The 27,812-nt window shown below is 40.2% G+C and overlaps 1 protein-coding gene and 1 long non-coding RNA gene across 4 annotated transcripts in view; one reads left to right on the plus strand and one right to left on the minus strand.

Annotated features, from left to right (window-relative positions):
• Positions 1–2,176: 2,176 nt before the first annotated feature.
• LOC148127100 (uncharacterized) lies at positions 2,177–3,583 on the minus strand. The gene is made up of 2 exons (XR_015741939.1): positions 3,484–3,583; positions 2,177–2,712 (listed from the first exon to the last, which is right to left on the minus strand). It is a non-coding gene; the product is annotated as an uncharacterized LOC148127100 (long non-coding RNA).
• LOC113452299 (retinol dehydrogenase 16) overlaps positions 2,551–27,812 on the plus strand; it is a 37,490-nt gene continuing 12,228 nt past the window's right edge. For 2 of the 3 annotated variants that reach the window (XM_087925406.1, XM_087925407.1), the window contains exons 1-4: positions 10,909–11,008; positions 17,270–17,606; positions 19,602–19,860; positions 27,590–27,753. In XM_087925406.1, coding sequence (XP_087781532.1) covers positions 17,294–17,606; positions 19,602–19,860; positions 27,590–27,753 — 736 coding nt within the window. In that variant the 5' untranslated portion in view covers positions 10,909–11,008; positions 17,270–17,293. Of the gene's footprint in view, positions 2,608–10,908; positions 11,009–17,269; positions 17,607–19,601; positions 19,861–27,589; positions 27,754–27,812 lie in introns of those variants that run through there. The other variant, XM_087925408.1, reaches the window with a different exon arrangement.

Genomic DNA, 27,812 nt, shown 5'->3' on the forward strand with positions numbered 1-27,812 from the left:
ACAGCAATTATGGCCTCGAGTCTTTTGGGGTATATGACACCACAAGTTTTGCACCCCTGGATTTGCCGCCATTCTTCCTTGCAAATCAGCCAGGTTGGTGGGTGACCGTTTACAGGTCCCTCCAGAGATGTTCAATAGGATTCAAGTCAGGGCTCTAGCTGGGCCATTCTGGGATAGTCACAGAGTTGTCCCTGAGCCATTCCTGTGTAGTCTTGGCTGTGTGTTTAAGATGGTTGTCATGTTGGAAAGTCAACCTTTGGTCCAGTCTGAGGTCCTGAGAGCTGAGGAACAGGTTTTCACTGAGGATATCCCTGTACTTGGCTCCATTCAGCTTTCCCTAACCAGTTTCCCAGTCCCTGCTGCTGAAAAACACCACCTCAGCATGATGCTATCATCACCATGCTTCATTATTGGGATGATATTGCACAGGTGATGAGCAGTGCCTGGGTTTCTCTAGACATAACGTTTAGAATTGAGGCCAAACCATTCAAATACTAAAAGAGACTCCAGGACAAGATTTGGGGTTGAATTTCATGTCAGAAAATGGTGTTGGTTGCTGTTTTTAAAAATCAACCATATTTGGTTTCAGGAGAAGAAAATTCCTGATGCCAGGGTTAGCGACAAACCCAAATACTAAAACAGTTGCTGGGACGAGATTCTGTGTAGAAATTCATGCTTAAAAATGATGCTGGTCCCTGTTTAAAAATTGATCATATCTGGTGGTGAAGAAAATTCCTGATGTAGGAGGCTGAGCAGCCAAAATGTTTTTCAACCGAAATGCTAAAACATATGCCAGGACAAGATTCTGAGTTGAATTTGATGCTTTAAAATGGTGGGTGGTTGCTTTTTAAAAAATAGACCATATTTGGGTTCCGGCAGAGAAAATTCCCGATGCCAGGACCTGATTCCTGATGCAGGGTGATGCAGAGTGCCAGGAGGTGAAAATTTTTTTCAACCCAAATATTAAAATGGATGTTGGGTCCTTAAAAGATCCACAAGTACTTCTAAAGCAGGAGTGTCAAATTCGCGGCCCGTGGGCCAGGCAAGTCACGTGCTGGCCCCGCCCCCACCTGGTTTAGCAAAGTCCCAATAAGTCACATGATGCCACCGTGATGCCATGAGTTTGACACCCCTGCTCTAAAGTATGGGCGACCAACCTTTTGGCTTCCCTGAGCTGTACTGAGTGAATAGGAATTGTCTTGGGCCGCATGTAAAATATATAATATAGTTTTATAATATAAAATTGCATAATATTATTAAAGTTTACAATCTTGTGGGACCGCACTTTTAGCTATCCAGGGCTGAATGATGCCCATAGACTGCAGGATGGACATGCTTGCTCTAAAGCTTATCAGAAAACTGATAAGATTTTAACCCTGTTTTTCTTCCTCCTCCTGCCAATCGTGCTTTAATATTAGAATATCCAACTGTAGTTAAAAGCATAAAAAGAGGTCTCAAGTACTATTAATCTTAGCCTTGAATGGGATTAATATTAATGAGTGCAAGAAAGAGAAAGAGGTTTGCTTTCATAACAATCAATAAATAGAGACAGGATTTAGTAATTTTTAATAAATATTTTTGATGAATTTTTCTATGGGGAATTTATCATTTGAAACTAAACCTCTCTAACAGCTTTCTTGGTGTTCCTGGAATTCTCAACCGATATGGTAACTTCTGAGTTGTGTATTCCAACTCATCTGAAAAGTTACGGGTTCAAGGCTGTCTTCTATTATTAGAGTTACATTAAATGCTGAGTCCACAACTGTATCCTTCTGGTAAGTGATTCTCAGAGAAATCTCGCATTAAAGGTAGAAAGCTGAATGACAGCCAATTACACAGCCAATTCTACTAAAGCAGTTCCTTGTTTTTTGAATCTGAACAAAGAGCCAATTATTCTTATCTGTTTGAATCTTAATCCTTTAACAACAGCAAGGGCTGCAGGCCTTAGCAACCAACCATTTTCATACTCTAATGAAAAACAACAATTCCTTCATTTATTAAATCCTGAGTTGGTAGAAGTATATCTGGAGATCTAGTTATTTTTCTACCATACAAAAGTGCATTTGTTCTCTTTGGACAGATTTCTCATCAAAGAGTTGCAATCACTCTCCATTTTTCTGGAGGACCTCATAAGAGCTTTTGTTTTTATAGATTATATGTATTGATATTTACCACTTTAAAAATTAAAATGGGTGCATTTATTGCTGCTCACATCTCATAATCGTTTGATAAGATCTTAATATTACTTTTCAACATATTGTATGGTGGCAAACCATTTTGATTTCGAGAGTCCTGAGGGGGTCTTGGGTGACCCCCTTCAGGGGCCCTAAGACCATACTTTGAGAAACTCTGGTTTAGGGAATCAAAATTATGACAAGAATGCATGTCTAGAGCACATTCCAGCCATTTCTTTTCTGTGTGTGCAGCCATTGGAAATGTGCCAGGTGAAGAAACAAACAATGCAGGAATACAATGTAATACGTTACGTTGACAAAATATTGCCCCCAAACAGTCACAGCCTCTTTTTAAGGACAATAGATGTTCGGAATCACTTTCTCACTTCTCCCACCCATATCTCAAGGCCAGTCCAAATTCCTTTACAGTCTGGTAAGATATCACTTCTTTGGTTAATGTTTAGATGTAATGATGGTGATATTGATGTTGTGGTGGTGTGATTAGGATCAATGCTTCATTTCACCAAAGTGTACCCATCTAGTGAAAGAAATGAAAAAGACACACAGAGAAAGTATAACTAGAAGACCCCCAGTATATATGGTTGGTGAAATTTATTTCCAGCTATGTCTCTCTCTCTCTCTCTCCCTCTCCCTCCCTCTCCCTCTCCCTCCCTCCCTCCCTCCCTCTCTTCCTCTCCCCCTCCCTCTCCCCTTCCCTCTCCCCTCCCTCCCTCTCTCCATCTCCCTCCCTCCCTCTCTCTCTTCCTCTCCCCCTCCCTCCCTCTCCCCCTCCCTCTCTCCCTCTCCCTGCCTCCCTCTCCCATCCCACCTTTGTGTATGTAGGGAACTGTGCTTCTTGGTGGATGACATTGATACATGACAAAACGTGAGGTAGCACAGTGCAGTCTATTACACAGTAGCTGACTACCCTTTTCTCTAGAGGAGTTGTTGTTGTTGTTGTTGTTGTTGTTATTATTATTATTATTATTATTATTATTCCTATAGACTAATGCAATTCTCTTCCTACAATCGCTGGTGTGAAATGAGCCATCTTCAAATGTATCATTACTAGGGTGGGAAATGTCTACAGAAAACCCGATAATTCTTAAATCACTTGATTTCTTGCTAGTTTTTAAAACAACAATGTTTTAAAGAACTAGGTATCTACAAAGCTGAAGATGTCTGAGTTCAGTCCTGATTTTGAAACACAACACCTAGCCTTGGTTTCCCTAACAGATGACCTCTTGAAGGAGACAACTTGTTTTCTGCTCTTTTAAAAATGACACTGTAGCAGGTACAAACACATTACTTCAAAAGGCTCTTAAAAGCAATCCTTCACATCTGCTTTGTTATCCACCAGTTGGAAGTTAAGATTCTTTTTCATGGCCACATTAGAGTGCTTCCGTCCTGCATTTGAGTTGGAAAGAAAACATTTTGAGATAAATTGGGCCTCCATAGTTTACCTCATGATTGCTCTTCTCACATGATTAAATGCAGGATAGTTTCAGGGAGTATTTAACATAACATGTTATGAAAAACTAGGTTAGAGACCGATCTTCATGAAGAAAATCTATCAATGTGATCGTTAAGTGTGACAATGACCTGATGGCATAATCAATCAAAATTAATATAGCATGTTGAAGGATTGAGTTACATCTGAATTAATAGTATATGGATCAAAGGTATTTGCAAAGTGAAGAGGGTAATAACTGTCAGGAGGGAAGCCATGACCAGTCAAAACTATCAAACCTTACCCCTTTTATATATGAGTTTATTTATTTATTTATATTTATATATTTGTATCCTGCCTTTATTTTTATTTTTTTTATAAATAACTCAAGGTGGTGATGCATGCCCAGACAACAAGTACAATACTGTATACAAGGTGGCAGATCAGTTTAGTATCTGGGTCCTTGATATTTCTTGCTTTCTTTTCTTATGGTTTACCCTTGGGGAGAGGGAGGTCAGATCTGTGGTTCTCAATGTGTTTGTAGGAGGTCCCTGAAAATACAGGAAAAACACTGAGCTCTTGGTGGCTGTACACATCTCATCCCAGTACAGATTTCAAAATCCTGCATGTTGCAGCACCTCATATTTTCAGATGTGCAGGGCTCCTACTTTAACATCATTAAAAGTAAATGGAGTTTTCTTGTGCAGACACAACTTATTTGGGGGGTATCAATTATTGATCATTGTTTATTTACCAAGCCTCATTGCTTGTTTAGAAGACCTGCTTGGCATCCCCTGTCCTACTATGCACAAGTGCTTGGTTGTTGGGGTATCTAAACCAGCGAAAGCAGAGATGCCAATATTGCTCCCCTGCCCATTCATCTACTTGTCACACTTTTCGAATTTGGGATGGAAATGTACTTTCTCTAATCACCTGTAGGAAATGACCAGGCTGAGCCAGAGGATGGAGTCAAACGCATCATCAGTTTGGAATCCCTATGCCTCGGTAAAAGACCTAAATCCAACCCCATCCCTGAAATCCGTTGATTCTTATCTGGCACCAATTTACCTTGTTACTTGTTACCCTATAGCAGTTTCCTTAAAAAAACATTTCATTTAAGAAAATAGCAGGCATTGTTTTTTTAGTGGACTAAAGTGTAGACTTGCAATCAGGTTTTTTTAAAGGTATCTGTCCTTTCGTGGATTATAGGAATAAGAATCAATTCTTATCATCCTCTTATCATATTGATTATCAGACTTATCGGATGAACCAGTCACAAGAAGCAAGTAGGACAATCTATCCCAAACTTGTTATTTTGCATGTAGCAAAGTGCCTCTTTTGGGTTTAGTCCTTTTGAAACTACTTAGCAGGCAACCAAGAAGAATATCTGAAACCATAAAGGAACAAATTTGATAGATAAATGAGAAGGACTGAAGAATGTGATAGTGGTGGGCAAAAGGGCAGGCACCATACAGGTTAATGAAATAGATCCAATATGCTAACAAAGGAGACTGCTGGGAAGATGAAGATCTATATCTTCAGTGGAAGTAGCATGGCAAGAAGGAATTATTGTCATTGTTTATGCAGAAAAAGCAAAGAATGTTTATCCAACCTACCTTTTTCGTCCTATTTTTCACATAACAACAACCCTGTGAGATGACAACTTTCTGTGACTTTGATAACTGGCCCAAAGTCACCCAGCTGGCTTTCATGGCTAAGGCAGGACCAGAAACTCATAGTATCCCACTTTCTAGCTTGGCACTTTAACCACTAGACCAAACAGCTGTTAGACATCACTGCTAGAGCAAGTCTTTGAGTTTTCAGATGAAGGTTTGATCACCACATCTGTTACCTGCTCAAAAGAAAAGTGCTTAGATAAGTTTTAAAAAGGTATGTACAGATTAATCTGGAATTACAGGTAGTCCTCGCTTTACAACAGTTCATTTAGTGACCGTTCAAAGATACTGAAAAAATGACTTGTGACCGTTTTTCATGACCATTGCAGTATCCCCTTGGTCATGGAATCAAAATTTGGATGTTTGGCAACTAGTTCATATTTATGATGGTTGCAGTGTTCTGGGATCACGTGATCGGTTTTTGTCAATGGGAAAGACAGATTCACTTAACAACCGTGCTACTAACTTAACAACTGCAATAATACACTTAACGGCTGTCAGGAAAGGTCATAAAATGGGGCAAAACTCACTTAATAAATGCTTCACTTGACATCAGAAATTTTGGGCTCAATTGTGGCCGTAAGTCAAGGACTACCTGTATTATTATTCTTCCAGTGCATCTTAAATTTACTAGATCTTTTCCCTTCTATTGAAGGGATTAAGTTTTTCAAATGGAGCTCAACTGAGATTAACCTTTACCTGACCAGAGGCATACATTGTTTGAAAGTCTTCCTGTTTATACTCCCCAAGACTTTTGTTAAGGACTCAATAAGGACTGTGAATTGTTGTGTCTAGCACTGCTCTTAATTGCTGTTCAACCTCGTGACCCCTAAATCCCATTAGGATGTGCCCTCTGCCATTGTTTCTATAGTTTCCTTTGTTTATGTTAACTTTAAGGATTACCTATATAGAAGAACTGTATTTAAAGCTGTTTCAAAAATGTGAGCGGGGGGGAATAGTTTTTCTTAGTAAAATCCAGTTACCACTGCTTTCTCCCATGCAGCAGACATGGGCTTGTCATAATCACTAAAGAGATCAGCCATCTCCAGCATCTTCCTATATCTTCCTACCTAATATCTTAAACAGATAGAATCAAGGTCACGTGACGTGTTCATACTACTTTATAAATGCCTTGGAATACAGTTTTGGTCACTATATTACAAAAAATATATTGAACTCTGGGGTGGGGGAAAAGTGCAAAGAAGAGCAACTAAGATGATTAAAGGCCTGGGGACAAAAACATATGAAGAACAGTTGCAGGAATTGGGTATGGCCAGTCTAGAGAAAAGAAGGACTAGGAGTGACATGATATCAGTATTCCAGTATTTGAGGGGCTGCCACAAAGAAGAAGGAGTCAAGCTATTCTCCAAATCACCTGAGAGCAAGACAAGAAGCAATGGGTAGGAACTAATCAAGGAGAGAAGCAATCTAGAACTAAGAGGACATTTCTTGACAGTTAGAACAATTAATCAGTGGAACAACTTGCCTCCAGAAGTTGTAAATGCTCCAACACTGGAAGTTTTTTAGGAGAGATTGGACAGCCATTTGTCTGAAATGGTGTAGGGTTTCCTGCCTAAGCAGGGGGTTGGACTAGAAGACCTCCAAGGTCCCTTCCAACTCTTTTATTCTCTTCACATGCATGCTTATTTATACAAATATATGTCATAACATACCTTTTGTTGTGTTTCCTGTAGTACTTTTAAAAATGGAACTTATTTTACTCTGCAGGTTTGTGCATGTCTTGATTGTAAAGTTTATGCCTTGAGATGAATGTAATTATTTTCCAACCTTTTCCAGCCATAGTTTTGTTTATCAATGTACATAGAAAGGAAGAGTTCACATCTTCCAAATACTTCACCCTCAAGAGACAACGCACACATAAATCAAATTGATTATGTTACTTGTATAAGGAAATGAAGAGCTCAGTTGTAATGGAAGATTGGGCCCAGGGCTGACTGCAACAAACCATACTGTTCTTGCGCAGGTTCCAATGTAAGCTAAAGAACAAAACCAACTGGTTTGTAAATGTGACCTTGCATATATATACACATATTATACAGGAATCCCTTTGAAACCCTGAACCAGAAGAACCGGAGGAACTGCAGATTGAAATCAAATAAGTTAAAATCACATTACAAAAAAGATGTTGAGACTTTGAAAAATGTGCAGAGCAGAGCAACTAAGATGATTAAAGGCCTTGAGACTAAAACGTATGAAGAAAGCTTATGGGAACTGGGTATGGTTAGTCTAGATTAGAGAAAAGAAGGACTAGGGGTGACATAATAGCAGCACTTGAGGGACCACCACAAAGAAGAGGGGGTCAACTTATTTTCCAAATCAGATGGCAAGACAAGAAATGATGGATGGAAACTAATCAAGGAGAGAAGCAACTTGGAATTATGGAAAAACTTCCTAACAGTGAGGACAATTAACTAGTGGAACATCTTGCTTTCAGAAGTTGTAGGTGCTACATCACAGAATGTTTTTAAGAAGAGACTGGACAGCTACTTGTCTCAGGTTTGACAGGGCTGTCAAACTCACAGCCCATGGGCCGGATGCATTATGCACTGGCCTCACCTGTGCCTGGTTTAGCAAAAGGGAAAATAGTTGTGATACATCACATGATGATGCTGTGACGATGTGAGTTTGATACCCCTGTTGTATAGGATCTCCTCCTTGAGCAGGAGGTTGGACTACAAGACCTCCAAGGCAGGGGTGGGATTCTACCTGTTTGGTCCGGTTTTATAGAACCAGTTGTTACGATTTTGTCCAGTTCAGAGAATCGGCACATCGCTCCACTGGCTGGCCCTGCTCTGCCCAATCACTCCTTACCTGGCATGCGCACCCATCAAACTTGCCTGCTAAGTTGCTATTTTTCCTTTTTTCCCCCCCGACCATCAGCTGTTCTGTTGTGCCGAGAGATTTAGATTACCTAGAAAGCAGGAAATTGTTGAATTTATTGCTTTCTAGCTAATCTAAAAGCATAATTGAACCTCCCTTAGGACTGAAGCTTCTATTTTTCAGTGCAGACTCAGGCAACAGATTGCAGATAGATAGATCTCTAAGTGAATCTGTGATTCTGTGCGCAACTCAATCTGCCTGCCTGCTTTGCCTGATTTTGGGTAAAAGTTGCTTTTTTTTAAATAAAAAATTAAATATTTACATAAATACTTACAATATTTACATACAAGCCATGCCCAGCCAGTCATGTGACCACCAAGCCATACCCACAAATTAGGACACGCCCAAGAACCAGTTGTTAAGACATTTGAATCTCACCCCTGCTCCAAGGTCCCTTCCAGCTGTATGCTGGTTGAAATTGTTAAGAATGAATGTGAAAAGATACATCCAAAGACCAAGCAACCAAACTGGATGTCTAAACAAATGGTGGAGATTGCAAATAACAAAATAGAAGCCGAAGCCAAGAAAAACATGAATCTCAGGAAAGAATTTAATAATTTCAGGCACCTGTTAGAGGAGACAAGAAACAACTATAGTTCCTCTGTGATAAAGAGATAGTTTCTAATAATGACTAATGCCCAATATTATCAGTTAAGCAAGCCACAGTATGGGAGCATAACATCTTAGTTTTTCTCACTCATTAGATAAGTTTGCTTTGCAATGCAGCTGTTTTGTTTCAGTCTAATTACTTTTAGATTAAAGCCAAGCTGAACAAGGAGCCTGGGGATAGGGTGTTCCTGGACCAAGCTTTCAACGAACAGGAAAAGTGAGTCTAATGAGATCTATAGCACTGTTCAGTAAGGTTGTCTTAAACCTAAATAATAGCTGTAAGAATTGCAAGTACTATGAATATCTAGCCACGGGTATCAAACTCAATTGTGTCGTGTGAAGTATCGCAATGTTTTTTGCCTTTGCGGAGCGGGGGTGGGCATGTGACACATCCAACTTGCAGGCCGCCAGTTTGACACCCTGAAGTACAACAATCAGATACCCATTTTCTTTGAACATGTATCAGAATTATCTCTTTTTTTTCTTTGTCTACCTGGTTAAAATTTAACTACAGTAATAGGTATGGAACTCTTTTTGTTGTGACAGCTGCTTCCATGTGTTTTCTTGTGAACAACTCCCCATCACTGGCAGCATTTCAGAACATAGTCACCGAACCAATAGTAACACCAGTTGAATCCCACCCCTGACCAACACTGACAGGGCAAGCTACTGATATATAAATATAAGAGTGAACCCCACTCCCTTCTAGCACTGATGATGTTACCTAGTTTGGTAATGAAACGTCTGCAAGATCACCAAATTCAGAAAGCACTAAGAAATACCACCCCCCCAAAAAACACACACACACACACACACACACACTATCTATACAGCAATGGAAAAGAATATGAGCTGTAAGGTGATCAAAGAGAATTAGCATGACCCTACCACACTTGACTTTCTCTCATTCAGCCAAGGCCATCCTTCACACTAGCCAAAGGTTTTCCACAACCTATCTGAAAGCCTAGCTGACATAGATCTAAACAATTGATAGAATACAATAAGGTTGGAAGGGACCTTGGAGGTCTTCTAGTCCAACCCCCTGCCAATAGTAGGAGATCCTATGCTACCATTTCCAACAAATGATTGTCCCGTCTCTTCTTGAAAACCTCCAGCAATGGAGTTGTTCCACTGATTAATTGTTCTCATTGTCACAAAATTTCTCTTCAGATCTAGGTTGAATCTCTCTTTGATATGATTCCATCTGTTACTTCTTATCTTGCCCTCAAGTGATTTGAAGAATAAACTGATTCCCCTTCTCTGTGACAGCCCAAGTACTGAAAGACTGCTATCTTACTCCTTCTCTTTGTTAGACTAGACCAGGAGTCCCCAAACTTGGCAACTTTAAGACTTGTGGAATTCAACTCCAGCATAGCTGGCTGGAGAATTCTGGGAGCTGAAGTCCACAAGTCTTAAAGTTGCCAAGTTTTGAGACCTCTGGACTAGACTTGTTCCTTCAATCATTCATCATATGGTTTAGTGAGTCTCAAAATCTGTTTTGTATCTTGGTCATCAGAATTGGATGCAGTTCTGTAGCATTTATATGTAATATATATCCCTGCTACCCATAACTTCCTTGTCATCTTTTGGTGGACCAATATTTTCTTTGACTTTTTTCTTATTTTTTTACATGTTGAAAAATATTTTTTTTTTACATTTGTTGCAAGTCTTACTTAATTCTGAGACTTAACTTTCCTGACTTCGTCCTTGCAGATTCGAGCTATTTACTGGTATTCTGTTTTAGTTGTATATCCCTCTTTCCATTTTATATTTATAAATTTATTGCATTCAATTTATACATCTAAATAAATATAAATTACAATTATAATTAAAATGATATAAAATATAAATTCATTTATTCCAGCCTTATTAAGACTTAAATCATTTACATCTCTACTATTGGCAGTTCTGCACCATGACTTCATCGGTCTTGCAGCAGCATCTTTTGTTCTGTCTCTCCTCTTATTCTAATGAGTGTGTTTTTTTAACAATTAGGCAACAGATTACACGCGTTAGTGGCAGGATCCCCATTCAGATCTCTGCCTGCCTTTCTAGTTGAATGGGCGGGCCCTGAGGGCAGTAAACGCCACCTAGTTTCAGTTTTTCCAAGGCAGAGAAATCGGCAAAAACAAATCAGACGATCACGGTTCCTGAAGCGTTTGTCCTGGCTTCGGCTAAGCAAAGGAACGTTTGAACAGGTATCTTCTTTTATGGGGTTTACGGTGATTTAAACGGCGCGATATTGCTGGGTGTATGTCGGCTCCCCTCTTTTTAGTTAAGAAGAAATGGCGAAAAGAGCTCTGTTTTTGTAAAATTGAAGAGGGCGGCTTATTTTCAAAGTAAACCTGGAGCGATTTATGAAATACTGAATTCACTCTGTTCTTTTTCGTCTCCCTTTCAACCGCTTTTCCCCCCAAAACCCCATCCTGCTGAGGTGAGCTCACTTTGGGAAAATGGGGAGAAGCATTATACTTTAACTAATGCTTCAAGTCAGTGTTTTAATAATGTTTTAACTCTAATTAAAGTGTCTCAAATAGAAATCTTTTAGCTCCTAGGGCAAAGGTCTTCAAACCTGGCAAGTTTAAGACTTGTGGACTTCAATTCCCAGAATTCCTGAGCTAACATGACTGGAGGAAAAATTCTGGGAGTTGAAGTGCACAAGTCTTAAAGCTGTCAAGTTTGAAGACCCCCTGTCCTAGGGTTTTTCTCTCTCTTTCATTTTCTTTTTTCTTTTAATCCAGCTTTCCCTTCACCTGATTCATTTCTCATAGCACAAAACTCGGTCTCAGCTGATGAAAATAAAATAGGAGGGGTGAGAAGCATCATATGCCACCTTGAACTGCACTTGGTTTTATTTTGTTCAGGGATTGCTGAGTGTAAATTATTTTTTAACTGCTGAGAGACTGAATCTGGGAATGCCTGTTGAATGTCATACTTTAAACCAGCCTTCAGTCATTCCAGTGAGATTTGAAGGCAGATGCCCCAGAGGACATTCAGTTAATAAAAGGTTATGTTTATTTAATGTTATTTATTATCCCAGCCTTGTTATTTTTATAAATGGCTAGAGGTGGCAAATATGCCTAATTCTCTTCAACAACAAGCCTGTGAGGTGGGTTGGACTGAGAGAGAACGAGTGGCTCAAACTCACCCAGACAATTTTCAAGCCTTAAAGTGGGATTAGAACTCACCATCTCCTGATTTTTAGCCTGGTGGCTGAACCATTAGATCCAATTGGCTCTCATATCAAACCGATTCTGAGATTATGAACCCCGTCAGAGTCTTGCAGACCCTGTGATCCTTTGAATTGGTGGAGTAGTTAAAAGCACCAGGCTAAAACTGGGAGACTCTTGAGTTCTAGTTCCGTCTTAGTCAAGAAGTTCATTTTGGGACATTCTCTTTTTCTCAGCCCCAAGAAAGAGGCAAGGGCAATCAACTTCTGAAAATCTTGCCAAGAAAGCTGCAGTTTTTTCTTGTTCAGGCAGTTGCCAGGAGTCCCAACTGCCTCAACAACAATCCCCCCCACCAAAAGTGTGATGACCAGCTGTCCTATTTAAGTAGTTAGAGGCAGGAAACAGAATCCTTTCCTAAATAACATTTTCCCTTTCCTTGATCAGTGAGTTGAGATACTGCATTGAAAATGGCTGTACAGCTGGGGCTGTGGTTTACAAACATGGTATTAGTTGTTTTCTCAGGGTTTCAAAGGGAATAAAACAAGATGTTACACGTTCATAGCTGACCTGACCAGGGGTGGGATTCAAATTTCTTAACAACTGGTTCTGTGGGCGTGGCCTAATTTGTGGGTATGGCTTGGTGGTCATGTGACTGGAGAGGCCCAGGCAGGTGGCCATGTGACTGGCAAACCAAATTTAGGTGGTCCTCACTTAGTGGCCAGTTGCTTAGCAAGTGTTTTTTGCCAGTTTCCAAGGCTTGGGAAACTCTGGAGAGGGCAAGGTGAGGCTTGGGCAGCTACAAGGAGCTACGGGGAGGGCAAGGCGAGGCTTGGGTAGTTACGAGGCACTACGGGGAGTGTAAGGTGAGGCTTGGGCAGCTAAGGCGAGGCTTGGACAACTACAAGGAGCTACGGGGAGGGCAAGGCAAGGCTTGGGTAGTTATGAGGAGCTACGGGGAGGGCAAGGTGAGGCTTGGGTAGTTACGAGGCACTACGGGGCGTGTAAGGCGAGGCTTGGGCAACTACAAGGAGCTAAGGGGAGGGCAAGGCGAGGCTTGGGTAGTTATGAGGAGCTACGGGGAGGGCAAGGCGAGGCTTGGGCAGCTACAAAGAGCTACGGGGAGGGCAAGGCGATGCTTGGGCAACTACAAGGAGCTACGGGGAGGGCAAGGCGAGGCTTGGGTAGTAAGGCACTACGGGGAGTGTAAGGTGAGGCTTGGGCAGCTAAGGCGAGGCTTGGGCAGCTACAAAGAGCCACAGGGAGGGTAAGGTGAGGCTTGGGCAGCTACGAGGAGCTACAGGGAAGGCAAGGTGAGGTGCGGCAGCTACAAGGAGCTACGGGGAGGGTAAGGCCAGGATTGGGCAGCTACAAGGAGCTACAGGTAGGGCAAGGTGAGGCGCGGCAGCTACGAGGAGCTACATGGAGTTTGTTATTTTGTGCCAGTAGTGGCACAAAAATCTTTCCTAGCCAAGACTACTTACCTGGACCAACAGTCCCTAATGGAATGCTCTCACTATAGCAGAGAGAGAGAAGCCAGAAGAAGCCATGTTTGGTCACCTAACCTTTTTAGAATGAGCTTAAAAATGTACTGAAGCTTTTTACCGCCTTATGCAGATATATATAGTAGGGAAAAAAAGATAATTGTACAAAATCATCTAAGAAGTTAGTTTACGAATGGAATTGATAGGCACATTCACAGAGCAATACTGAATTCTTTTTCTGAAATTTATTCTTCAGTTTAAAAAACTGGAAATATATGAATTCAGTATTGGGCTCTGCTAGTGTAGCTCTTCAAGAGGATGTAGTGTCAAGGTTAGCAAAAATGGTAAAGCAACATGTAGATTTAAATTTTAAAACCAGAAATATTTTTGTTGGCACCCACATAAATAAAGGGAGTACAATACATATTTAATGTTACACGTGTTAACAGTGGCTAGAATTATGTTTGCACAACAGTGGAAAAATGAAAAGATCCCATAGATGAAAATGAAATTAAAAAATTACAATGTGCAGAAATGGACAGAGATAAGAGGTAGAAATTAGGCGGGAAATGATCATTGCTATGTATGAATTAAATTCAGAAGGTTGATAATTTTAAACATGTTGATATAATTAACAAAATTAGAAATAAGCCAATACAAAGAAATTTAAATAATTTTTCTGTTACACTGCTGTACTTATTGATATTTGTTTCTGCTATGCTTTTTCATTTATGAAATATTTTATAATAGAAGTATAATAGAGTTACAGACGTAAGATAAAGTAAAGATATATTGTTATAGAATAGATTGGTGATGATGAAATGAACGTTATAAAGTAGATTAAGTAAAAATGGTGATTTGCTCGCATAAAATGATGTAATATTAGTAAAGTCTAGTAAGTAATTAATAATAGTAATAATAATAATTATATATATATATATATATATATATATTGGATTTGTGATGTAAGGAATAATGCAAATTGGAAGGGAAAGACTGCAGAGATTGTGCACAAGTGATTTGTACCAACTGACACACTGTATGTAACTGAAGATGGTTTATGTTTTATGTTTGTTTTGTTTGTTTAAAAAAAATAAAAAACTTTTATTTAAAAAAATATCCATTTATGTATTGTAACATGCATGCAGATTTTTGTTATATTGTTGCTATATATTGATTTAAGCAGAAACAGATAATGTATAACAACAATGTTACAAGAGCCTGCCTCATTTTTGGTAAGTTGCTTTTTTTATTTATGTATTTACTCATTTCTTTAGTATCTGTTTTGCTTTAAAAACAAAAACAGATACTAAAAAAATAAATAAATACATAAATAAAAAAACAACTTACCAAAAATGAGGCAGGCAACTTGGCTAGCCAGCTACGTTGGGGTCCTCCTCAGTCTTCAGGCTTGCTGCGGCAAGGTTGGCTGGCCCGGGAGTCGGCACTCCACCGGGCTGGTGGCGATGGCAGCAGGAGAAGGTAGGCGACTGGCAGGGTTTGCTGCTTTGCCTCCTCACTCACCAATTGGTGGTGGGAAGGCAAGGCAGCAAGCAACCTTTGGGCTGTGGCGGGTGAGGGAAGGTGGTGCCGGCCAAGCCAAGATGGCAGTCGCAGGGTGGACGAGGCAGCGGCAACCGTCCCAGGAGTCGGCACTCAACCGGGCTGGCAGTGGGGTGGCAGGAGGAGGTAGAGAACTGGCAGGGCTTGCTGCTTTGCCTTCTCACTCACTAATCGGTGGTGGAAAGGCAAGGCAGGAACAATGGAAGGCCGTGGGCGAGGAAAGATGGCAGGCATGGCAGGGAGCATCGGCGAGGGTGGTGGACGTTCTGGGAGTTGGCACTCAACCGGGGCTGGCGGTGGCAGGTAGGCAACCGGGTTGTACTTACCAATCTGCAACTTCGGAGGCCAGGGTAGGCAGTCCAGGCAGGCGAGGATGGCTAGTGGTGGCAGTGGCCAGGGCTTGTGTCTTCTTTAACAGCAGCTGCTGTGGGAGGCAGTCCAGGCAAGGCAGGCAGGCAGGCCTGGGAGGCAGGCTGGCTGGGCAAGGGCGGTTAGCGGCGGTGACGACCAGGGCTTGTGGTTTGCCCTCACTCGGCAGGGTGGCAGAAAGCAGGCGGTGACGGCTGGCTGGCTGGCTGGCTGCCTCAGCTGCTTCGGCTGCTGCTGGTGTGAGCAATGGTGCTGGACGGGAAACTTTTGTAGGTAGTACACATGTGCTATAAGTAGGAACGGGGTGGGCGGGGGAGAATGAGGCAAAGATTTTCGCGCATGCGCAGTAAAACCGTGTTTTTTTTTTAGTGTAGGAGCGGCGGATAGGGGTGGGGGCCAGTGCCAGTGAAGGGGGGGCGGGGGGGAGAATGAGGCAAGGATTTTCATGCATGCATGAAAAGTGTCATGCATGCACAGTAAAAAAAATTGGGGTGTGGCCCGTAGGAGTGGTGGAGAGGGGTGGGGCCAGCCAGGGGTCGGTTTTACCAGTTCTTAGAACTACCGGTGACGTTAACAACTGGCTCTATAGAACCGGTGTGAACCAGTAGAATCCCACCCCGAACCTGACCCATTTACAAATGAATGGAGGAGTTCAGCTAGGATGTGAATTACAGTCGTAACTATGTTCTACTTCTCCCTTGGAGAGAAAACGGCTATTAACTCCTGCACCAATATTTGTTATTAAATAGCTATTGTTAATATAGTAGATTTGCACAGAATGCCAGACAAGGTGATTAAATGACAGCTGTCTCTTGGTTTGGACAGTAATGTAGACAATTGGCATCCACAAGAAGAGCAAAGTCTGCTGAGGTTTCCTGAATCCTAAAGATCTTCTCAGCTATGCTTTTATTAATACTGTATTTACTATATTATAATAAAAAATAACACTATATCAAGAGTTTGTACCAGAAAATCAGTGCTGGACCTCTGTTGAGAAGAGTTCGAAGTCCCATTTAGCCCTGAGCCTGACTGAATGGCTTTGAGTCAATCACCTTTCTTAGCTTCACTGATTTTAAAGAGCAGCCACAGGGATAAAGTGGTGGTGGTCGTGGTGTGTGTGTGTGTGTGTGTGTGTGTGTGTGTGTGTGTGTGTTGGGGTGTGCAGGAATGTGTGTATGTTTGAGAGAGAAGAGATTCATGCATCGACCCTCAAGATTTTGTTGAAGTAGGAAACTAATATAATAGCATTTTTGGGTGGTCTTTATAACATAAAGCAATGTAATTCAGCAAGGGAGGAGTATTCCTGGCCAAATGTCACCTTTTACCTGAGGATTTTGAAGTGATGGCTCACCCTATTTGCTGCTCTTCCATGCAAGGTCAGATTGGCAGAGAAATCTATCTATCTATCTATCTATCTATCTATCTATCTATCTATCTATCTATCTATCTATCTATCTATCTTCTATCTATCATTATCTATCATTATCTATCTATCATTAACTATCATCTATCTATCATTATCTATCTATCTATCGTTAACTATCATCTATCTATCATTATCTATCTATCTATCCATCCATCCATCCATCCATCCATCCATCTATCTATTTTATTTGCCATCTCGTATCCAACAACTCTGGGAAGCTTACAGTATAACAACACTGAAAACATTAAAACCATTCATTATAAAAACACAGCAGATAAAAACATTGACAGATAATGACACTAAGTCATCATTCAGTTGCTTGACTTGTGGTAGAGTGTGAATACAAGCATGTGCTTATTCAATAAATAATTTGTTTATGGATTATTCTTGCCTTCTCTCCAACCACTCAGTTGATAATCAAACATTTCCAGTAACTTTCTTTTCTTCCAGAAGTCACAGAAGTATTAGAAGACCATGTGGTTTTATGTGGCGGCCTTGCTGGGGTTCTATTACTTGTTCCGTTGGTACCGTGAAAAACAGATTTTCCCAAACCTGACAGAGAAATATGTCTTCATAACTGGCTGTGACTCTGGATTTGGCAATCTCCTGGCTCAGCAGTTGGATGCGAAAGGTCTTCGTGTCTTGGCAGGTTGTCTGACCCAGCAGGGTGCAGAGAAGCTGAAAGAAGCAACGTCAGAACGGTTGCAGACTATCCTCATAGATGTCAACAGCACAGAAAATCTGGACAAAGTAACGGAATGGGTGAAAAGCCAAGTGGGAGACAAAGGTTGGCACAGAACTCAGGCAGTCTTGGGTTTTCTTTAGGATTTGACTAAAAATAGAATAATATTCTTCTGGTGTAAATTAGGGTGAATTTTTAGAAGGGTTAGCCCCATTTTTGTCACAACAGGCCTTTGAAACTGATAATTATAAAAAAGATACTAAGCAGGAGATTTTGATCCTAGCTTCTCTAGGTCTGAAGTCCATTTTTAAAATCTCATCTCTACACATTCCCACTCTGTACATATTGGGCAATGTGACTTGCTCAACACTCTTCTTTCAGTGGAAAATGTTTCTTAATATGTATCGGAGACAAGAGTTACTAAACTGGACAGAACTGTTGCCCTAATACTTTCTAGGTATTTTAGACTACAACTCCCATCAGCCTGAGCACAGACTATGGCAAATGATTAATAGATTAAAGCAGATTAAGGCTGCACGTTGCTTGCCCTGCACTACATACAAATTTTGTCCTTGCTCATTGTGTCTTGTTTTCATACCTAAACCAAGACTAGAATTCACATCTTCTGGTTTCTAACATGGTTGCCATAACCACTCTAAACCAACTATTCGTGGTTGCTAAACAAGGAGTAACTGCATTACTATGTCTTCCAGCAGCAGTGCATACTTGTCATGCCAGGCATATATCAGATTGACTGATTTCACAATATTTGGAAACTTTCCCAATTTGCATGGACTTGTAAGATTGAGTACTAACACTACCTTCAATAGAAGGTTGCTATAATGGAATTGAAAGCACATTTCTTCCCCTTGGCTTTACTTTCCAGGGGATTAGAGGAGATTTCTTTTAAGACATGTCCCACATCTCCATTCTTCTGTGGTCTGAGATGTCTCTCGCCTAACCATTGTCCTGGCAGCAACTCCTCCTCCTCTTATCTCTCAAGGATATTCCCACAGACCATTACAAATAAGATTTGTGAAAAATGATTACAAGTACTAGGGAGTTTTCATCATTAGAATAGAATAGAATTTAGAATTCTTTTTTGGTCAAGTGTGATAGGACACACAAGGAATTTGTCTTCGGTGCATATGCTCTCGGTGTAAAAATGCATTCATCAATAATCATAAGAAACAACATTTAGTGATAGTCATAGGAAACCAAATAAGCAATCAAAATCTTACTAGGAAACTAAATAAAACAATATAAATTGTAAAGATACAAGGAACAATGTTATAGCCATAAGTAGGATTAGATAGGTAATAGGAAGGGTGAAAAGAATAATAGTAATGCAGTCTTAGTAAATTGTTTGACAGTGTTGTGGGAATTAGTTGTTTAGCAGAGTGCTGGCATGGAGGAAAAAATGTCCTTGTGTCTGAATACCCCACCTTCAGTTACAAAACAGGTTTTAATGAGAACATTGCACATTGCACAGGAAAATCTATGGCCAAAACCAAAATGCTGTTATCCTTTTCTAGGTAAACATAATTCTAAAAAAATTGACCAATGTATATATTGCATTGTGTCTTATTGTTTACTAGGGAGACATGCCAAACATATTACTTAATCTTCCCAAGTCTATAAACTGAGATTAAGCTTCCATAAATCCCAGCTTTTGAGAGCTGAATTGAATGGGATACTCTTTGGATGCCTTAGAGCCGTGATGGTGCAATAGGGAGAATGCAGCACTGCAGGCTACTTCTGCTGACTGCTGGCTGCCAGCAGTTTTGGCAGTTCAGTCCTCACCAGCTCAAGGTTGACTCAGCCATCCATCCTTTCGAGGTGGGTAAAATGAGGACCCAGATGGCTGGGGGCAATAGGCTGGTGTGTAAACCGCTTAGAGAGGGCTGCAAAGCACTGTGAAGCAGTATATAAGTCTTATAAGTGCTATTGCGATTACTTCTCTAAGCTGCCTTCTTCACATGTTTGAAGAAGAAGATTGGCTTGCCTAACATTTAAAAAGAGAGGGTGTTCCAGAGGGATGCTGCTGTAGAGGCCTCTTATCACTTAGTTGATGCCCCCTGTTTTTCTTCTTCTCATTAGGACTTTGGGGATTGGTAAACAATGCCGGTGTTTCTATCCCGACTGCCCCAAACGAGTGGCTAACCAAGGAGGATTTCAAGAAAATCATAGATATCAATCTACTTGGGTTGATTGACGTGACCTTACACATGATACCATTGTTGAGAAAAGCCAAAGGACGTATTGTCAACATTGCCAGCGTAATGGGCCGATTAAGTATGTTTGGGGGAGGCTACTGTCCTTCCAAATATGGGGTGGAATCTTTCTCTGATAGTCTCAGGTAAGTGCTATTTTCTGTTAACAGTATTGGCAAAAATTCAAATGTTTCTGGGACAGTGGAGTAAATTCTTTCATAAAACAGGTGCATTTCAGAATATAAAAGCGATTGTCACAGTAATAACAACAGTATTAGTTTACAGAAGTGTTGCAGGATACAACACTAGTGTAACTGCAGACTGATCAATTTTCTCATTTAGCACCAAAGTTAAATACAATCCAAAGTTAAATGCAATCCAAATCTGGACCATGCTTTTATAAGTACCAACATTCCAAATTGCTGAGCAAACTTTTACATTCCAATCAGGGATTTTGACTCCCCACCCTTCCAACACATCATGCATGACCCAATTGGTTAATTAAAAAAACATTGCAGTATGATACATAAAGAGGTAATTGATAATTATTAATTAACAGGAATATTTTGAAGGAAGAAAAAGATTATGAGTTTTGAACTGTAATGCGACACAAAATTAAATTGAGCTAAACCTTTCCAAGTGCAGGTAGACTGACCTCTCCTTTAAAATAAATGATGGTTAGATCCAGGTGTATAAGAGAGACGTAACAAACATAAAACAATGTAAAACTTACTGGCTAAAAAGCAAAGTGGAATATAGGTAGAGCCCCTTGACTTATGAGTCATGACCTGTCGCTTACCACCCGTTCAAAATTATGGTGGACCTTTCCAAGGCTACTCACAACCTGGATTTGAAGTTCTGATAGTGTGCGCGTGCACACAGGCACACGTGTCACGTGATTGCATTCAGCAACTGGCCCGCATTTACAGCTGTTTTGATTGTCCTGTGGGCACATGACCGCAATTTATGACTTTTGTTAGAAAGCAGCACTTACTTCTGGTTTCTGACAAAAAAAAGCCCATTACAGAAAATGGATTCACTGAACAAATGGCATCTTCACTTAGTAACTCTGATGACTTCATGACCATGACAAAAGTTGTAAAATTGGGTTCAGTCATGACCCACTTAACGACCAACACAATTTACAGCCATAATCCCAGACTCAGTTATGGCTTTATGTTGAGCACTACCTGTGCCTGCAGGTAAAACATTATTAAATATACACCAATGCACACATTCTGAAAAATGAAGTTAACACAGCATCGTAAATGTCACTTTCTCTCAAAAGATCTGGGTTCCAGTGCCAACAACTTATTCCCATTGAAATAGATGCTTGTCACCAGGGGTGGGATTCAATTTTTTTAAACAACCGGTTCTGTGGGTGTGGCTTGGTGGTCATGTGACTGGGTGGACATGGCTTGGTGGTCATGTTATTGGCTGGCCATGGCCAACTCAATATCACTCACATCGAGGCATGCATCTCCTCGCCTGGCCTCTTAAGACTGTGGGGATGCTGCAATAGTCGTAAGCGTGAAAAATGGTCATAAGTCACTTTTGTCAGTGCCATTGTAACTTTGAATGGTCACTCCACACAAGCAAAGTACCAGCAAAGGAGGGGAAAAAAACTCCAGAGAAGTTCCAGAGACAGGAAGTCTAGTCCTGCCAAGAATGTAATAAGGGTCAATGGAGAGGCAGTTTCTGTAAGCAACACCAGAATGTTTCCTTCCTGCCTTCCTTACAGGATTAGGCCGGTAATTTCTTCTAACAACCGGTTCTCCAAACTGCTTAGAATGTTAACAACTGGTTCTAGCGAATAGGTGCGAACTGGTAGAATCCCACCCTGCTTGTCACCCCAAAATATAAAAATAGCTCACACAGAAAACCCTTCCTTTTCTCTCCAGCTTTCCACCTGCTTCAAGCACATGCTTTTCGGAAATCGAGTAATTCCCCAGCATAGATGGATTTTGATTTGCAAAACCATATTGCAAGATTGCATTTGCAATCTTGTCCATTCTGGTCATTATAAAATGTTCATTATAATGCCACAGCCCTTGTTTTACAAGCCAAGATGGGAGCTCCTCACTGGAGTGCTTAATTGATTAGCAACTGTCCTGCCTGTCATAACTATGGCAGGGCAGATTTTTGTGTGTGTGTGCCATTGTTAAAAATGCAATTGGAGGGTTACATTAAAAAAAAAAAGATCCTTCCCATCAAGGCGCCCAGACATGACATTACAAACTAGTAACTGAGTTCATGCCTCACAATGAGTTCCAAACAAAACACCTTATGGTTAGCACAGTGTGAATAGCTAATCCCTTGTGAGATTTTAAATTCACACAGCTTGAATTAATTCGGTCTTTCCCAGTCTGCTTTTTTTTCCAGATGCATTTGCTTTGGCAAATATAAAGCCCTATGCATGGGGAGAACTAGGCTGAAAAAGTCTGGGCCCTTGGCTGAAAAAAAGAAAAAAAACCTGGCCAATTTAAATTCTAGAGTTATTCCACTACAGTATTGTAGCCTCAAATCCACAGGTTACCCCCTGGAAACATGCTGACCAGCAAGACAAGCAAGAATCATATAGACAATACTCCCAAGGGAATCAGGCAGATGAACCAGATTCCTCACCCTTGCTCTAAATTTGTATTACTCTTTCTGAAAATTAGTTCACATCCAGAATATCTGGAAGTCTGTGTTAACTGACAGCTGATTTAAGCAAGGAAGAGATAAGGAAATATTTTAGTACAAGATATAGTAGTAATCACCGACTTGAAGAACTTTTAGAAGAAATTAGATGAATACCTGGCTACTACTTCTGGCAGTTCAATATTGCCATTAGTATCTAAGGTGGGATATTTTGAAAGAATAACTTGTGCAACACAAGCATCAGGGAGGGCGCAAGATTCATTCCTGTTTTTGGTCTGTTTTGAGGCATCAGGCTGCCTAGGTGGAAACAGAAAACGGAAAACCTTTGCACTGATCTTGCCTCAAAGTCCTTGGACTTTTATTGAATGTTTAGTTATTGATTACTAACAAGTTAACTTATGATTCAGCCTATCTGAAACAAGCAGAGTTTAAATGAAAAAGAACGGAAAATCTGCAGTCTTTTTCAGTCTGCAGTCTGCAAAGCACTCAGGAAAAAATGCATTCAGATCTACCATTTTAAGCTTGTAGTCTGAATTCTGAGAAACATATAAGTTCTTGGTCTTTAATTAATTTTTTAATTTTTAAACACCAAGAATAATGAAACAGGAGTTAAATGGGGATCAGGGAAGTCAAAACATTTGTATAAATGATTTTCCTCTCTTTGATAAATTTTGTTTTCAGCCCAAAGAATACGATATATTCATATAGCTATTGTTTTTAAGTGGAAACTAAATGTTGGATCTTGGTTGAGCTCAAAATTTAACCAGGACAGACCTGGTTAATATTTGGATGGAGACTTATCAAGAAATGCCAGAACTGTAAGCAAAACTGTTAAAAAATTCTTCATGGTAGAGAATCACGTTTATATGATTGAGCTATCTTGGTATATTTGTTTCAAACAGCACACTCTTTTTGTCCATATGCATTCAATACCCATTCATAGAAGTATGTGCAAAGAGGGCCTTTCCACTGTGTATCTTGTGCGGCCTCTCCTGGATTGGGAGGCTCTTCAGGTAGTCACTCTTGCCTTAGTCACTATACGAATGGACTACTGAAATGCACTTTATGTGGGCTTCTCTTGAGGATCCCCTGGAAGCAACAGCTGATGCAGAAGGGAGCAACATGAACAATGATCAGCATGACTCATTATGCCCGTATGACCCCTCATTCCAGGAGCTACACTGATTAACAGTTGATTTCCAGGTGCAATTCACAATCCTGGTCTGTCTGTCTGTCTGTTTAATCAATCTATCTATCTATCTATCTATCTATCTATCTATCTATCTATCTATCTATCTATCCATCCATCCATCCCTCCATCCCTCCATGTAACTATCTTCTGTCTATCATTTATCTATCTATCTATCTATCTATCTATCTATCTATCTATCTATCTATCTATCTATCTATCTATCTATCCAATATTGATTCTATTCTATTTTATTCCTACTCCTACTCCTACTCCTACTCCTTATTCTATTCTATTCTATTCTATTCTATTCTATTCTATTCTATTCTATTCTATTCTATTCTGTTCTGTTCTGTTCTGTTCTGTTCTATTCTATTCTATTCTATTCTATTCTATTCTATTCTATTCTATTCTATTCTATTCTATTCTATTCCATTCCATTCCATTCCATTCCATTCCATCCATCAAACTTGTAGATTGCCTGTCTCTCCAAAGATAAATAAAATTTCAATTAAAATTAAACTAAGCAGGATGGAGAGGGAGGGAACAAAGCGCACACAGGGAGGAGGAATAGTGTTCTCTACTCCATTAGAGACCTCCAACTCTGATTGAGCCCCAGGCTATTTGGCATAGCCACATTTTCAAGGACTTTCAGAAGGCCAAAAGGGTGGGAGCAAATCTGACCTCGGGGCGGGGGGCAAGAGGACAGGAGCCATGGCAGAAAAGGCTCTTCTGGAATCCACCAGCCAAAATTCCTTGGCTGATGGGGCCCCCGTCATGTTCCTTCTGTTGGCACAGTTGGGGCAGGCTAGTGCCACTGGGGTGAGCCAGTTGCTCAACATGGCTTGAACCCATGCCATGAAGGGCTTTAAAGGCGAGAACAACACCTTGAATTGGATGCAGGAGCAAACTGGCAGCCAGTGCATCTTGCGGAACAGTGGTGTAACATGGGCCATGCCAAGAATTGCCCGTGAAGCTGTGTTCTGCATCCGCAGAAGTTTCTGGATACTCTTCAAGGCTAGCCCCATATAGAATTCATTGCAGTAGTCCAAGCATGAGATGACCAAGGCTTGAGGGACTGCGCATAGGAACTTCAGATCCAGGAAAGGGCACAACTGGTGCACAACCCAAAACTGTGCAAATACTCCTCTAGCCACAACTTCCACCAGCTCATAGCTATCACCCATAAAGCCCCTCATGGCATAGGGCCTAGTTATTCAAGTGACTGCCTGTCTCTGGTTGTTTCTGTCCATTTGATGAGATTGGACAGAGGGAACATGGTATGGATGCCATTAATCTAGCAGTGTCATATTGCAGGAAGCAGGCCTTCTTTGTTAAGGTGGCACAGGTGCCTGCAATTTTCTTAAGCAATCAGCCATGCCTTCCCTCTGGAATTATATCCTCCAAGAGATCTAGATGGTTCCCACCTGGGAGACGTTCAAGAAGCTATTAAAGGCCTGGCTGTTCTCCCAGGGGGTGGGGCAAAGTGAAAGTTAAGCTCCTACTTATGAAGGTTTTGGTTTTATATTGTTTTGGGGCTGCTCATTTTTTCCCCCTTTTGTAATTTTTAAAAAAAGTTTTAATTGTAAGCTATTCAGAGGTGGGAGTCAGGCAGCCTATAAACTGTATAAATAAGATAAAAATAGTATTTTTTTTTAAAAAAATAACCATCTCTTCTTGCTTTATTATATAGAGCAAATACACACACCCTTGCATGCATACACACAGGGACAATGGTAGGAATGATGAATTTAAGATCATTCCTACTGCAGTTTTACGTGTTTATGTATTATATCCAATTCTCACTTCTATATAATAGATTTGAGAGAAGAATAGCAAATATTCTACCAAGGCACCTAAATTAATTGTCATGTTCTAGTGCCGTGATGCTGAAACTATGGCATAAGTGCCGGAAGTACCACACAGAGCCATCTCTCTGGGTATGCCATCTGTCGCCCTTTGCTCTTCCAGGTTCTGGTGCAGACATGTGCGCGGGCCAGTTAGTCTTCACATGTGCATGCATGCCAGAAACCTGAAGACCGGGTGGCCGATGTGCATGTGCACACCGGAAACCGGAAGCTCAGCTTTCCGGCATGCACATGTGTGCCGGGGAACCAGTCTTCTAGTTTCCAGCGCTCCTTCCCCGCACGCACACTCCCATTTTGGCACTCGGTGCTGAAAAGTTTCGCCAACACTGTTCTAGTGTCTTTCTATGTAGATATAACTTCCATTTCCCCCATCAAACCTAACTTTTGTCACTCATTTTTCAGATTTGTATTTGTTGTATCCTATCCCTTTTTCATCTACTTCCAAAACATTTTTTTATATCTATCATAATCATTCTGCAGTTTCTCTACCTCTCTTATCCTGGGCTATTCCTAACCCCCATATTATATTCTTTGTAAACCCCGCCCCCCCCCCCCTTTTTTCTTCATTGTTACATTTTTTTTCTCTTGTCTCCCATTTTTTTCTCCCCATCCCTCATTCACAGTCACTTTTGTTTCATCATTTCACCAAACAACCTTTTTTATACTTTCCATTCATGTAACACCACATACAGGAAGTCCTCGACTTAAGACCACAATTGAGCCCCAGATTTCTGTTGTTCAGTGAGACATTTGTTAAGTGAGTTTTGCCCCATTTTATAACATTTCCTGCCACCGTTGTTAAGTGAATCACTGCAGTTGATAAATTAATAACCTGGCTGTTAAGTGAATCTGGCTTTGTTGCAAAAAGGGATCACATGACCTTGGGACTCAGTAATTAACGGTCATAAGTATGAACCAGTTGTCAAAGCATCTGAATTTTGATCACATGATCATGGGAATGCTTCAAAAGTCTTAATTGTCAAAAGTGGTCATAAGTCACTTTTTTTAGTGCCATTGTAACTTTGAACAGTCACTAAATGAACTGTTGTTAGTTGAGGATTACCTGTAGTTCTACAGCCCAGACTTTTTATTTTCAAGTAAAAAGAATTATATTCTGTGCTTGTTTAAGAACAAGCCGGAGAAATGTTGGAAGTGTCATCAGATACCTGAATCATACTAGCATATGTGGTGGATGTGTGCAGAGGATAAAAGATATTGGCCTAAAATCGACACACGGTTGGAATAAAATGACAAAAAAACACACAGATTTAAAACCAGATATATTTTTATTGGGCATCATACCTGAAATATACAGTAGAGAATTGTTATATTTGATTGTAAATGTATTAACAGTGGTTAGAATTGTATTTGCTAAAAACTGGAAAAATGACAAAACTCCAATAGAAGACTAAGTTATTAAGAAAATAATGGCGTGCTCAGAAATGAGTAAATTGACATTTGAAATTAGAGAGCAAGAAGATAAACAATTTTATAAGATATGGGACTTATTTTATCAATGGTTAGATTGAAAAAACAGGGAAATGAAATATTTTACAATACTCTATAATATAAATATAATAGAATTGGAGAGATAAAGTAATGTAAGAATAGACTACTATTGAATGGATTGGTGATGATAAAATGAATATTATAAAGTAGGTTAAGTAAAAATGGTGAATCGCTCATATAGAATGATAGAATATTAAACAGTTTAATAAATGATTAATAATGATAATAATATAAATATATATAGCTTGATTTGTAACATGAAGATTAATCTAAATTAGAAGGAAATGACTGTAGAGATTATGCACAAGAGATTTTCTACCAACCGACACACTGTATGTAACTGAAAGATGGTTTTATGTTTATGTTTTGTTTATGTTTGTGTAAAAAATAAAAAACTTTTAAAAAAATTATATTCTGTGCTGTAGAAGCACAGTTTACAGAAGTAAGAGCCTTAAACATTTCCCCTGCTTCCTTTTGGGAGATTAATATGTTTTATAATACTTTTTCATACAGAACACCAAATGTATACTTTCTCATTTCCCACCCACCCCACTTTCTGTTACTTTCCGTTCTTTCCTTTTGTCCATGCTCCCGCATTTTTCAAGATGATACAGCCATAATTATCTTCCTGGACCTGTGGTAGATAACATTATTTTTTTTCCCCAGACTTGAACTCTCCCCCTTTGGAGTGAAAGTCTGCATAATAGAGCCAGGTTACTTCCGAACTGCAATCACCAACATGAAAATCTTGCAAGAAAACTTCAGGAAAATCTGGGAGCACCTTCCAGAAGAAACCAAGGAAGTGTATGGAGAGAGTTATTTTAAGTCAAGTGAGTGGGATTCCCCCTTTTCTTTCTTCAAAACCTGATGTCACACACTATGGAGTCCA

The sequence above is a fragment of the Pseudonaja textilis genome, chromosome 2 (assembly GCF_049901715.1).
Source record: "Pseudonaja textilis isolate UNSWEBS1 chromosome 2, rPseTex1.2, whole genome shotgun sequence".
Classification (NCBI taxonomy): domain Eukaryota; kingdom Metazoa; phylum Chordata; class Lepidosauria; order Squamata; family Elapidae; genus Pseudonaja; species Pseudonaja textilis.